Genomic DNA, 13,604 nt, shown 5'->3' on the forward strand with positions numbered 1-13,604 from the left:
AGATGCCTCCCTCTGCCAGGTTGGGAAAAGCTTACACCATCTGGCAATCTCCCATTCAAATAATAACCAGGCTTGATCCTGCTTCGGCTTTGATCAACAGATCAGGCATGATCAAGGTGATGCGGCCACAGTCTATCTGATGAAAAAAATGAATGCGTCGGGAAACACTGCAATGCCAAACACCAAAGTGGCTCCGATGCACCTGACACTACTGTCCATGGGGAGATGTGGACACCGCCAGATCACTGAACCCGAGAGTGGGGCACCTACCTCCCCCCGGCAGCCTCTTTTCTGGAACCGTTTAACTGGTATAACCAGTAAATATCGTAGCAACTATATTTGTTTACCTAATACACAGTCCTCCAAGGATGCAGTCCTATAACAATGTTGGTTTACCTCTGTGCAACCCCTTAGGTATGTAAGTATGCAGGTACCCAGGTATGCAGTTATGTAGGCACCTAGGTATGCAAACAAGTATTCTTGCCATTCATGGCATATAAGCACATATGTATGTTTCCCAAGGCAGATAAGCACATATGTATGTATCAGGGTTGCCAACCTTCCGCAGCATTTTTTACTGACAAAACATGGAAAATTTACTGGCAGAGCACATTTGTTTATGGACAACCTGAGAACAGAACTCCTATTAAAACGAACACATTGAATATTTAACAGTATATTCGTGTGGAAACACTGACAACACCTATAACCAAGTCATTTGCTTGATTTACACTTAAAAAGTCAACACAGCATGAAATTATCAGCCCCTGATATTTACTGGCAGTTGTAAAAAAAAAAAAAAAAAAAAAAAAAAAAAAAATCGGATTTTTACAAACTGTCAGTAAATTTACTGGCAGTTGGCAACCCTGGTATGTATCCCTAGGCAAATAAGCACATATGTATGCAGTTTAATGCAACTAAGCACTTATGTATGCAGTTCAAACTAAGCATATAGGTATGCAGTGCAAATGAAAACCTGCATTTTCAGCAATATGTAATTATGGAAGCATTTAAGTATGTGTATATGGAAACATGCGTTTAGACAAAACAGGAAAGTGTGCAATACGTGCCCATGGAAACATGCATGCGTGTATGAAACGTGTTTATGCAACATGTGTTTATGCAAACATGCAATTACGCAAACGTATCTATGCAACATGCATATACATTTATGCACACACATCTATAGAACACGTGCCTATGAAAACCTGTGTCTACACAACACACATCCATTCAAGCAAGCAAGAATGTGTTTATGCAAATATGTGCCTATGCAAGTAAGCAAGCATTATGAACAATATATACTATGCTGCACCTGGGCCCATACTATTTTTTTTTGCCAAGTACATAGGCATCCAATGCACCCTCTATGCTGTTTTACCAGCCTAAAACTAAGCTCCTGCAGACGAAATGCATGCTATTCTGGAGATGCAGCTCCTTAAAGTGCAATGATGTCCATGTTTTTTCAAACATGCCACATGTATCTATGCAAAATCTATGCAAACCATGTGTTTATTCAAACATTCGTTTCAGCAACAAGTTTGAAAGCATGTATACTATACTGCACCTGCCCAACTGCTCCCATGCTAGTTTTGCAAGATTAGCCAAGCACATATGCATCCCATGCAGCCTATTTTCTGCTTCAGAGCAGCCTAAAATTTAAGCTCCTGCAGACCAGATGCATATTATTCTGGAGATACAACACCTTACATTGCAATGATACCTGTATAGGGGTTTATTGACTTACAGCGGTCCCCTGATTAAGTGGCAACTATGCAGTATATAATCGTGGCTTGTCTGGCCACACGTTTCTCTCATAGTAAAAACTCACACTTCATTAGTATCCATGGGCTGCTGTTATGTCTCAATATAAACATTGAGACATTAAACATGGCTGCCCCTCCACTTCCTGCCTATATAGAAATAGGCCATACTGAGCGTGCCTGCGCCCTCTAGTGGTTGGTGGAGAAACAGCAGCCCACTCTCCTAAGAAGTACACAGAGCATGATTAAACAGCAGACTGCCCCCAGTTGCTACTGAGAGAAAACCATATAATCAGATGTCTCTTAAAAAAAAAAAAAAAAAACTTGCCATACCTGCTGCCAGACTCTGAACATAACAGAAGTTCAACCTTCACCCATCATGGCGAGCTTTGTCATAAAAGACCTTCAGGGACTGGGTCCCCCTTAATCTGGGGTTCTCTCCCCTGGCTGTATAGCACCCTGCATTGGTCAGAACAAACGCTGCACAGGGTTCCATTACACAGGGTCCAGTGCCGTAAGCCTATATTATAGGCAAACCTTGAGGAATCTTTTCTCCTTCCCATGAGGCTCAGGTACCATCCATTTTGGCTGACAGCTTTTTCGAATGGATCTGATTGAAGTCCATGATTCTTAATAGAACCATTTCAGACCTCCACAGATGCTCCAAGAGCACATGTATCACATCAGTGACCACCACCTTACAGACACTGGTGATAAAAACTGAGGTACTTCCTGTGTAGGAGGGGTTATATAGGGAAGAGCTTCTTATTTAATCTGCCAGTGTCCATTCACCAGTAGGTGGCGTATAACCCAGATATTTATGGCTGCTCTGTGTCCCGTGATGTACATTAAAGAAAGAAAAAAAATATATGTATATATATAAATACCTTTCTTTAATCCATGCTATACAACATGAGTCGATGAATCTGCAGTGCTGGCTATTGTATCCTGACAACTGGTTGCTGTAAAAGACTAAATCATTCTGCTGTAGCAAGAGTTGTATTCTGTCTGCTGTATTTTTCATAATGTAAAACGAAAAACAAATCCAAATGGAATTTTGAGAACTACTGCAGCGTGTGACAACTGGGAGGGACAGAACATTTCCCACCAAGGTTCACTGAAGTGTTAGAAGCATGTGCTAGAATGTCTTACCAAATGTTGGATGTCACTTTTAAAATATCTTGGAGCACTGGGCTATACTACCATCAATATTGTTTAGCGTGTGTGAGGCTTTTTCAGTTTATAATTACAAATCCATTTTAGATTGATTCCAACAAAGTTGATTGCTGCGTATAATATGGCATTAAATGAATACTAATATTCTTTCCTTCACAGTTTACCACTGAAAGACATTTGTGATGAAACCTAGTTTTTTTTTTTTTTTCATTTGTTGGACTCACTTCATCTGGAATGTGGCAAATAATTAATCCTCTTTAAATCACATTGCTTGTAACAGTCTATTTCAGCAAAAGTTATAGCCACAATTTGCATTCTTATTGCAACATTTTTTATCAGCAGGAAGAAATGACCCCTTTTATTGCAGAGTCACAAGGTGCCTCCATTATAGAGCAGAGGTTCACAAATGCCTGGCTTGTTCTGGAGATTAGTGTTGTTTATTCCATATGGAGCGAGAAGTGTGACCTAATTTAACATTCTTTTACCTGTTGTTTATATGCTAGGTATGTCAACGCGAAGGGGTATTTTAATGATGTGGCAGATGCTATGGAAGCAGCCAAAGAGGAAATTTTCATTACAGATTGGTGGTAATTACTGTTTTTTTCTTTATTTTTAAAAAATAAACACTATTTGTCAATTTCCTGTCTCAGGATAAACCGTGTGGAAATGGTTTTGACTGCATTGTTGTGTAAAATAAAAGCAACGTTTTTCTTTCTTGCTTATTTTGTGATAAGGCATCGCCATACACAGAATAGGTTAGAAAAAAACGTATTTATGCTTGGGAAGGTCTGGATTGTGCTGCTTTTGTTGGGTTATTTTTTTTATTGCAGTTTTTCAAATGTAACTACAATACATTACAGTGCCTATTGGGCATACCCAGGCTTGGGGACACAATGAAAATTAAAACACGCTAAAAAACAACTAACAATTGTACGCTCTGTCCATCCGTGCAGACTGGATCACAAGGATGTTCTGTTACCACAAACAGCCTTCAAAGCTTAAAGGGGTTGTAAACTGACACTGACCACTGTTTTATTCCCTTGAACCCATTCATTCCAATGGCAGAAACGCGCTACCTCTCTGCGTATTGTCTCAGCTCTTGATTGGCTCCCGCTGCTGTCAATCGAATCCAATGACATGGGCGATGGGGGGGTGGGGCCGAGTCGGCATTCTGTGTCTATGGAGCACGCCCGCATAGGGACCCCCAAGGAGAGCGCTTCTCCTAGGTGGATTCCCGATGTGGGGAGGAGCTGATGGTACCGGCGGGGCACCCCAGAAGAGGTGGATCGGGGCCACTCTGTGCAAAACGAACTGCACAGTGGAGGCAAGTATGACATATTTGTTGTTTAAGAAAAAAAAAAACAGGGTTTACATCCTCTTTAATTTGTTGATTTCATTCCCCCCCACTCTTCTGTACCCAGTGAAAAATTCACCAAGCTTCTGTGGGTTTTTAAAAAAAAAAAATCATTTTTTTTTCAAATTTTCTACACTAGTTGAAAAATGTTGTAACACTCCTACACATTTATAATCTTTCACATATTGCAAGTCATATTGACTAAATTGTGGTTTGGTACTTTTGCTTTTCAAAATGACCATGCTAGGCATAAGAGCACATCCTTCCCAGTATGGTCAGTTTTCTGGCTGTGCTAGAACAGCCTGCCAGTCCTCCAGGGATCAGACTTGTGTGGACACACCCTCCTGCACAGCCATTCACAGGGAAGACCAGTGTATTGCTATTTTTCCACTTGTATTTTTCTTTTTTTCTTTGTTACGGTTGTTGGTTTTTTTCTATTTACATACTGTCAACAGAGCAATATAGTGTCATCATATGACTGGTGTGGCAGTGATCAAGGACACGGACTAGTGACAGTATGTGTGTAATAAAAATAATCTTTTTTTTTTTTTTTCTGTCCTTACACTTTTTTCTTTTTTTTTCTTTTACATACGGTCAGCAGAGCAGTACAGTTTCACCATAGTGATTCTGTACTGCTCTGGGGAAGTGATCAGGATTTTTTTTACACTAATTGCTTATTACAGTGATTATCACTGTATAAACAATTATTTTTACTTTGTGAATGGCATCCATTCATGTGCCATTGTGTACTGTTAAGATAGCTGTGATTGGCCACAGCCACATGCTGTGATTGGCCCTGTACAATGTGATCATTGTGACCAATCACAGATTTCAAATGTAAAAAGTGAAGGAACTTTGCGGCTTGGATTCTGCATACAGTGCTTAAAATATAGAAAAACACATGTTATCCCCACTAAAGTTTCATAGTGCTTTAGGTCAAGAGTTATAGGCAAAAAGGAGCGCTACCTGAAAACCAACATTTATGTGCACCACTTTACATTGAGCTGTGTGTGGTAAAGTGGGAGAGCTGAACACAAGCAAATGGAACAAGGACATTTATTGAGGGTGTTTGCATACTTTTTGGCATGGGGTATGCAGGAATGAAGTGTGCCAGAGCCAGATTACCAGTAAAGCAGCATAGGCTAGTGCTGAAAAGTCATGTGATTAAAACTACTAAAGGCAAAAAAAGTTTTCATTTTGGATAGAGTGAAGAGGGATTAGAACACCTGTCAGTTTTTTTTTCTGTATGCTCCTATTAAGGAGAGTCACCATCTCTGTTTGTCATGTTTACTGTTCTCATTGAAAGTAAAATAAAATCCCAAATTTTCTGTTGTCCCCAGAGAAGTAATAGAGGGAAACCAGCTCTGGTGACCTGGGGGTCCCCAAGAAATTCACTTATTTGCTGGGATTTCCTCTCACTTCCTGTTTGGCTATGGGACAGGAAGTGAAATCTCCGCAGTGAAACAGATGGCGAAAAAAAAAAAAAACTGATGGGTTATATTCTTTCCTTACTCTATCCAAAATGAAAAAAAAAAGTTTTGCCCACAGTTCAACTTTAACTACTTAGCTCTGCGCACATTTAGGTAAGATCTGTTAGAATCCTGACACAGCAGCCAGGTTAGATACAGATCAGATTGTTGTGTTTCTGTTCTGAATGCAGTGCAGGCAGAGGAGGCATCGGGGTCTAATAAATCGCACTGAGAGAAGTACAGAAGCTGCCATTGTAGATGTGATTCTGAAAATATTTCTTTTCTTTTTCCTCAATACTTTGTGAGTCATTGGCTAGGAATAAATCTGTATGCTTGTTCTTGGATGGTGTACAATTTTAGACCCTTTTCAAAAGGAGGGAGTTCAGCAATGGTTGCTTGTTTACTTTTTATTAATACAGATAAACAGAGTTGAAGTCCTTCCCTTGAACCTAATGTATATCTATAATCTCAAAACGATAACTTAAATATTAAGGCATTTCTGTACTTACAGGCCTCATGCACACTGGATGTTTTTACAACTGCTGTTTTTGGCTTCAGACTTTATTTTTTGTACAGCCAGTAAACTCCCCAGTATGTTATCCTATGTGTCCAGCAGTTTTTGGCAGGGGTGTTTTCTGGCTGGGAAAAAACCCAGAACTAGTGGGTTTGATGAGTTTTGATGTATAAAACACTCCTAACTCTGAAAATCGTTATGAACATTTTTGAGCCATAAGCTTTTGTGGGAGTATAGTTTTGCTAAAAGAAATGCTAAAAAACGCAAACACTAAAAAAAAGCTACTATAAAAACGATGTAAAACGCATTCTACAGTTTTTCTACAGCTAACACCACTGGCATTTTTAGAATGTCCAGTGTGCATGAAGCCAAAATATTAAAGTATTTAAACTGTTCCCATCCTGCGTATAGTCAAATAACGGCTGCAAGGTGTGTCTCTTATCCTGGGCGGCTGTCACGTCACTCGGGAGCCAATTCGCGTGCCTAGCGGCCGCAATGCTCGCACCTGCGATTGCTGGTCACAGAGCAGGGACGTGTATCTGTGTGTTTAAATGCACAGATCTACATCCTGTCAGGGGAGAGCAGACCGATCGTGTGTTCCCTGTAGAGAGGAGCACTGATCGGTCACCTCCCCCAGTCAGTCCCCTCCCCCCACAGTTAGTCACTCCCTAGGTAACACATTTAACCCCTTGATCGCCCCCTATTGTTAACCCCTGCCCTGCCCGTGACTTTTATACACTAATCAGTGCATTTTTATAGCACTGTTCGCTATATAAATGTGAATTGTCCCAAAATAGTGTCAAAACTGTCCGATCTGTCTGCCAAAATATCTCAGTCCTTACAAAAATCGTAGATCTCCGCCATTACTAGTAAAAAATGATAATAATTAAAATGCCATAAACCGATCTCCTATTTTGTAGGTGCTATAACTTTTGCACAAACCAATCAATATACGCTTATTTTGCGTTTTTTTTTTTTACCAAAAATATGTAGAATACATATCGGCCTAAACTGTGGGGAAAAAATGTTTAAAAAAAATAAATAAAATTAGGATATTTATTATAGCAAAAAGTAAAAAAAATAATTTTTTTATTTTTTAAATTGTCTTTTTTTTTTTGTTTATAGCGCAAAAAATTAAAACCGCAGAGATGATCAAATACCACCAAATACCACCCAAAGCTCTATTTGTGGGAAAAAAATGATCAAATTGTCATATGGGTACAGTGTTGTATGACCGCGCAATTGTCATTTAAAGCATGACAGCCTTGAAAATTGGCCTGGGCAGGAAGGTGGTGAAAATTCCCAGTATTGAAGTGGTTAAGGAAACCGATAGTCTTTAAAAACGCATCTTCAGCTGTACAAGATGAAAATGAAAAATGCTAATTATTTTGTCTAGCCGTGTGAACAAATGCTAATATTCCCTTCCCACATTTTGGAGTAGTTGGCATCTCTTCAGCAAGAATGCTCTCATGTTTAGTTAGAGCAGAGCCTAAGTTCCCAGAAGCATGACATAAGATGGCAGCCCTTGGCAACTGCCCAGTCTGACTCTAGTAAATGCAGACTCTGTGTGCCAGGGTCTTCAGTGAGTCGTATGATCTGAAGTAAACTTTTTATTTTTCTCCTTATATCCTGTCCTCTAATGAATATAGCAGCTACATTTAAAAACGATCGATCAATTGTAGTGGATATAGGTTTAATGACTTGAAGTGAGAAATTTGAACGCTGTCCCATATTATCGTGCCACCTTCATCACATTTGCATACTGCCAGTACTGATGAATTCGATGAAGAGGCAAGTCTGAGAGATTGTAGTGTTTTCTTGAAGCAGGGGTTGCAGAGAAAACTAGTTAAGAGAAAATCATGTATGACTTGTCACTTTGTTTCTAGCTTCTTTCCCCTGCAGCTAATTTTACAGCCTTGTCAGAAGCATTTCATTGCCAGTTACAGCGTACTGTTATGCAACATGAACTCTTGGCACTCTTGGCCATAGAAACATGCATAGTATAAAGGAGCAAAGCTGAAAGCTGAACTCCAGGATAAGCAAATATTGGCTCAATACAAGAGAAATGTGTATTTTTACTTTAATCTTATTTTACTTGGTGTGCTTTGTGTATTTTTTTCAGATCCATTCAGTGTAAAATGGTTCATTTGGGCAAGAGCTTCTTGAATTAGAGACCAGTCAGTACTGCTATCTCCTCTTGTCAAGCATGACTGGTTTTGTATTGACCCCTCCTGTATTTTTCTGCAGGTAGCCTTCAGTGGTTGAATCTGTTCGGTCCCTCTCACAACTCTACAGTGTACAGGCCATGTGCAGCACAATCTCACCACTACTTTTACAATGCAAAACTACTTTTACAGCAGCTTCCTATAATTCCCTACAAAAGTTTTTTTCCCCAATCGTCTTTCAGGACAGCCACCTTAGAGAGACACCGGCTCCTCCCCTCTGAGGAAACACCGCCTTCATTTTCATGATTTAAGCCTCCTCCTCCCTTCGTTCCTCAGTTATGGTGTTTCCTCCGGCGGGGAGACATCGCCAAGGAACCTGAAAGCTGAATTCGGTTGGTGAAACTGAAGCTATCCGAGCGGAGCCCCGGCCCCGTTCGGCTATCCGACCATTTATCGGTCGGTCCAGGACAGTCCTATCGGCGGGGAGCTGAAGTGTTCGTACTGTCCATATACCCTAAACTTCGCTTGGGGAAGCAGGAAGTTTATGGGGTCGTCCGTTCGTTCACCCGTGGGTGTTTCAACGGAGCAAACAGTCCGGTCGGCTGGGGAAGCTGAACACCCGACTGACCTTTACACGCACTCCAATCTTCGCTTGGGGAAAGCAAGAAGTTTTGGGGAGGTTCATCCCTGCGTTTCGCCCAGTGGGGCGCTAAACGAAGGCGTCCAGGGCCCCCCTGTGTATACAGCCGGCTGGGAGCTGGAAGCCGGACCGGTAGGCGGGCGACGTCAGTTCCGGTGGGGGCGGACCCCTTCGTTCGATCCGCGTCTTCCGGTTCCGGACGCGGCACGTGAAGGGGAACCTAGCGTTCGGCTGGTGCAGCCTCTTTCTACAGTTGCACAGGTAGCTGTTGGAGGCCCATTCGTACCACGCTTCCTCAACGGGAGAATGTCCGAAGCAGAGGCTTCAAGAACTCCTGGAGATAACAGCACCAGCCACTCAAAGGTAATAGCCCTGGAGAGGGGTTCCCTTACCTTATAACCAGTAGCTCCACTGGTGTGTTTTCCCCCTAGGTGGTCGGGGGGAAGGGCAGTGCGTCGGGGATCCAGGCGGAGTTTGATCCTGGGCACTCCCGGTGGTCCTCTTAAGTAGTGCTGGTGTTTCTTTTCTTTTTAAAGTTTATGCTGCTCTCTCTCTTTTGCTTCGGTATCTCAGAAAGACTTAAGCAGGTCCCCCCTTGGTTCTTGGAGGAAGTGTCCTTCATGTAGAGCCTCTTTGGGGAATTCCTGGTTCAAGGCACTTTGTTAGGAGTGTATTAAAGGCCTGGATAGCTCAGTCCGTAGCTCTGTTTGGGTGCCATTAGAAAGCAGGCAGCAGAACAGGGTGCAGATCTGGCGGCTTCTGTGAAGTTTTCAATGCCCTCAGCTCCAGAGCACTCTTTTCACCAGCACAGCAGAGTGTTCCACCTAACCCAATGGTTGTTCCTCCCACAGGTTAGGGAGTATCCAGAGGGTTCCAGAGGGAAGTTGAGGAAGAAGTGGACAGGGCCGTCTCAGACTCCCAGAGGGAGACTGAGGGTGAGGACTTGGATGGGGAACCCAAAAGAACCTCACGGTATAAACTTCCCCTGGATGAGATGGAAAGGCTCTTGAGGGCTTTCCAAGTCACTTAGGAGGCACTGTCACCCCACGATCAGATGTACTAGGGCCTAGGGGGAGCGGGTGTTCCCGGGTCATGACATCTTGATCGATGCCATCAAGGATGGCAGGATCCAGATAGAAAGCTTTTCTTTTCTGGTGCATTAAAGCAAGGTTTCCTTGGGCGGAAGAGGAGGTTCTCATCTGGAATAAAATCCCCCAGATTAGATGCGGCCTTTTCTCAGATGTCCAGGCATACTGACCTGTCCCTGGGGACATGGGGGTACTTTCAGACCCTATGGTTTGAAGATTTACCATAAGGAAATCTCTAAGCCTGCCATAGCAGCCACAGTGGTGGCTCGTAGTACAAAGTATTGGCTTATCCAGATGAAGCAATGACGGCAGAGGAGTCTTTCTATCCTCCTTTTCCCGTGCTGCTTTAGGCGTTGGCATACTCTGCGGATGCTTCGGCTCAATCCATTCGATTGTATGCAAGGTCCTCGGCTCTGAACAACTCAGCCTGGAGAGCCTTAAGGCTGTAGACATGGCAGAGGGACGGGGCGTCCAGATCAAAGCTCGGTGGAATTCCTCTTTAGGGGAGACCTGCTGTTTGGGCCAGGTCTTGAAGCAGTGCTATCGCACGGCTTATAAGAAAGAGGCCTTTCCCCTTAAGATAAAATAGGGGGAGCAGTTAAAAAGGGTCCTTCCTCCCCAAGTGGGAGACGATCACCTCCAATCAGTTTGTGTTGGGGATCATCAAAAGAGGTTACCGTGTGGAGTTTTCAGAGCTTCCCCCTTTTGAGACTCCTTGTCACTGAGCTGACAAGATGTGCCTTTCTTTCCTCTGCAGGAGTTAGAGGAATAGGAAGTGGTAACAAAGGTCCCAGCAGGTTAAACAGGCAAGGCTTCTATCCTCTCTTTTATGGTTCACAAGCCTTCGGAAAAGTTCAGGCTCATCCTGAACCTGAATAATCTGGGTGTCTTGGTCACCTACAGAAGCTTTTGGTTGGTTTTAGTCACGGGGTGAGGGCACCTCTTCCACCAAAACTGTTTCAGGGCATCGATAGTAAGGATGCATACCTGCATATTTCCATCGCAGAGAGCCACCAGCGTTTCCTCATGCTGGCAGTAAGAACCTCTGTAGGGGTGCTACACCTTCAGTTTAAAGCACTCCCCTTTGGGCTATCCCCTTCTCCCTCGTATCTTCACCAAAGCGATGGTAGAGGTTCTGTCCTTCCTGCGTCTCAGGGTAGTCTCTGTGATCGTGTATCTCGACGATCTTCTCCTGTTTGTCCCTTCTCTGGCGCAGTTGAACGGGGATCCATAACTTACAAGGGACCTATTAGTGAGCTTGGGTTGGCCTCTGAACCTAGGGAAACTCATCTTAAACTTCTTCCCAAGGGGTCACCTTCCTGGGTGAAGGGGGTCAGGTTGAGCTTTCTGACATCCACGCTCCTAGCTGTTCAGTGGACGGGGTTGCGTTACCGTCCTCTGCAAACTATCCATCTTGAAGGTTTGGGGCCACAGTAGAGGGTCTTAGGACTCTTTGGTTTCGGTTCTGACTCAGGTAAAGAAGCCAGGAGCGGTGGCGTGTGACAATGCGCGCCGTCTCCCAAAGGCGCAGTCTGCGGTTGGATTGCGTATGTCTGAGTTCTAGTCCACCCTGTGCCAAATCACGAGGGTGTCCGTTGCTAGCTCTAGCACGGTGGCTCACGACTGATCACCGAATGGCAAAGGTCACAGCTGACAGTCCTGTGCTGTCAAGGTAGCAGTGAATAGCCGACTTAGACCATTGAGATAATACTACACAGCCCGTATTTTAAAGTCCCTTTGGTGGGATAGGGGAGCATGTTTGTCACAAGGCCTAGAGTGGATTTGGCCAATATCCAAGGAGGAAGGAGTCAAAGAGACCCTCAAAATTGGAGGGAGAACGCGGGGAGAGAGCAACCAGGTTCTCAAACAGGATGTTTTCGAAGTGATCACCCGGTGGAGGGGGATTCCTTCGATAGACTTCTTTTGCCCCAAGGGAAAAACGTGAAAGAAGCCATCTCCTGTTCTATGAGCAGGGGAGATGGGATGTCGGAAGCAGACGCACTAAACACAGACTTAGGGTTTCTCTAGGTGCTATGCTTTCCCCCTTTCCGTCCTGATTCCCATCCTGATTCCTGCAGAGTTAAGGAAGTTTCAGGTGGAGATTACCATCTCTGTCTAATCGCACCTCATTGGCCCAGGAGGCCGTGGTTCTCCATTCTGAAGGGCCTGTCGGTGGAACTCCCCGGGGTTTTTTCCCGGTGTCCAATCTGCTGTCCCCAGGTGGAACCTTGCAGCTTGGCTACTGAGGAATTACCGAACGGCAAAGGGGTCTCAGACTGTTAGTAGCCACTCTTTTGAATTGCAGGTAAATGGAAGCTCAGACCATTTTCCTGAAGGTATAGAAGCGGTTCAATAACTGGTGCTCAGAGAACTCCTTCAATGAGCACAGCTCGGGGGCCGTTCTAGAGGTCCTGCAGTCAGGGGCAGATAAAAGGATAGCCCCGAAACATTGGAGAGTCAGGGATCCGTTTCAAGCGTATTTCTGGATAGACATCTAATGTCAGTCCTTGGTATAGTAAGGTTCTTCAGAACCTTAAGTAGGCGAAGACCAAGCCTTTGGTCGCCCCCTTCCTAGTCGGGATCTGGCTTTGGTTTTACAGGTTCTCACAGGGGAACCTTTTGAACCGTTAGAACCTTGCTCGTTAAAATTGATCACTCTCAAAACTGTATTTTTGGTGGCAATCACTACAGCAAGGAGAGTAAGTGAACTCGAAGCCCTTTCTATTAGGGCACCTTTTTTTTTTTTTTACCTAAGGTAGCCTCTAGTTCCATAAGAATACAGGAGATTGTGCTACCTACTTTCTGTTCGAATCCAGTAAGAGAACAGGAACACATGTTTCACAGATTAGATGTTAAAAGATGTGTTCTTCATTATTTGGATTGCACAAGGTCAGTTCAAGAAATCCGATTCACTTTTTGTGTTGTTTTCTGGGGCTAGGAAGGGTTCCAAAGCCTCTAAACGTACGATAGCTAGATGGTTAAGGTTAGCCATTGGACAGGCTTACGTGACAGGGGGGTTAGATCCTCCAGTTGGGGTTAGAGCACACTCAGCCGGGGCGGTAGCATCTTCTCAGGCAGAGTGGGCTAGGGCATCTCCTGCACAGATCTGTAGTGCTGCAACGTGGTCCAGTGTTTCTACGTTTGTGAAACATTATAGACTGGATCTTCTGTCAGCCAAAGACCAAGCCTTTGGCCGTATAGTACTGCAGGCAGTGGTCCCACCCTAATGCCCCGTACACACGAGAGGACTTATGTCCGACAGACTTCCAAAGGAGTTCCGCCGGAGTTCCGACGGAGTTCCGACGGAGTTCCGACGGAGTTCTGACAGACTTTTCGGCCGAACGGACTTGGCCACACACGATCACACTAAACTCCGACGGATTCGAACGTGATGACGTACGACCCGACTCGAATAAGGAAGTTCATAGCCAGTAG

The 13,604-nt window shown here is 43.9% G+C and overlaps 1 protein-coding gene across 3 annotated transcripts in view; it reads left to right on the forward strand.

Moving 5' to 3' along the window:
- The window catches only part of PLD1 (phospholipase D1), a 355,357-nt gene that overhangs the window by 227,249 nt on the left and 114,504 nt on the right, over nt 1-13,604 (forward strand). For all 3 annotated transcript variants that reach the window (XM_077487973.1, XM_077487974.1, XM_077487972.1), the window contains one exon: nt 3,443-3,526. In XM_077487973.1, coding sequence (XP_077344099.1) covers nt 3,443-3,526 — 84 coding nt within the window. The remainder of the gene's footprint in view (nt 1-3,442; nt 3,527-13,604) is intronic.

This window comes from Lithobates pipiens, unplaced genomic scaffold (genome assembly GCF_037356315.1).
Source record: "Lithobates pipiens isolate NorthernLeopardFrog02 unplaced genomic scaffold, aLitPip1_a1.2 Scaffold_18, whole genome shotgun sequence".
NCBI classification, from domain to species: Eukaryota; Metazoa; Chordata; class Amphibia; order Anura; family Ranidae; genus Lithobates; species Lithobates pipiens.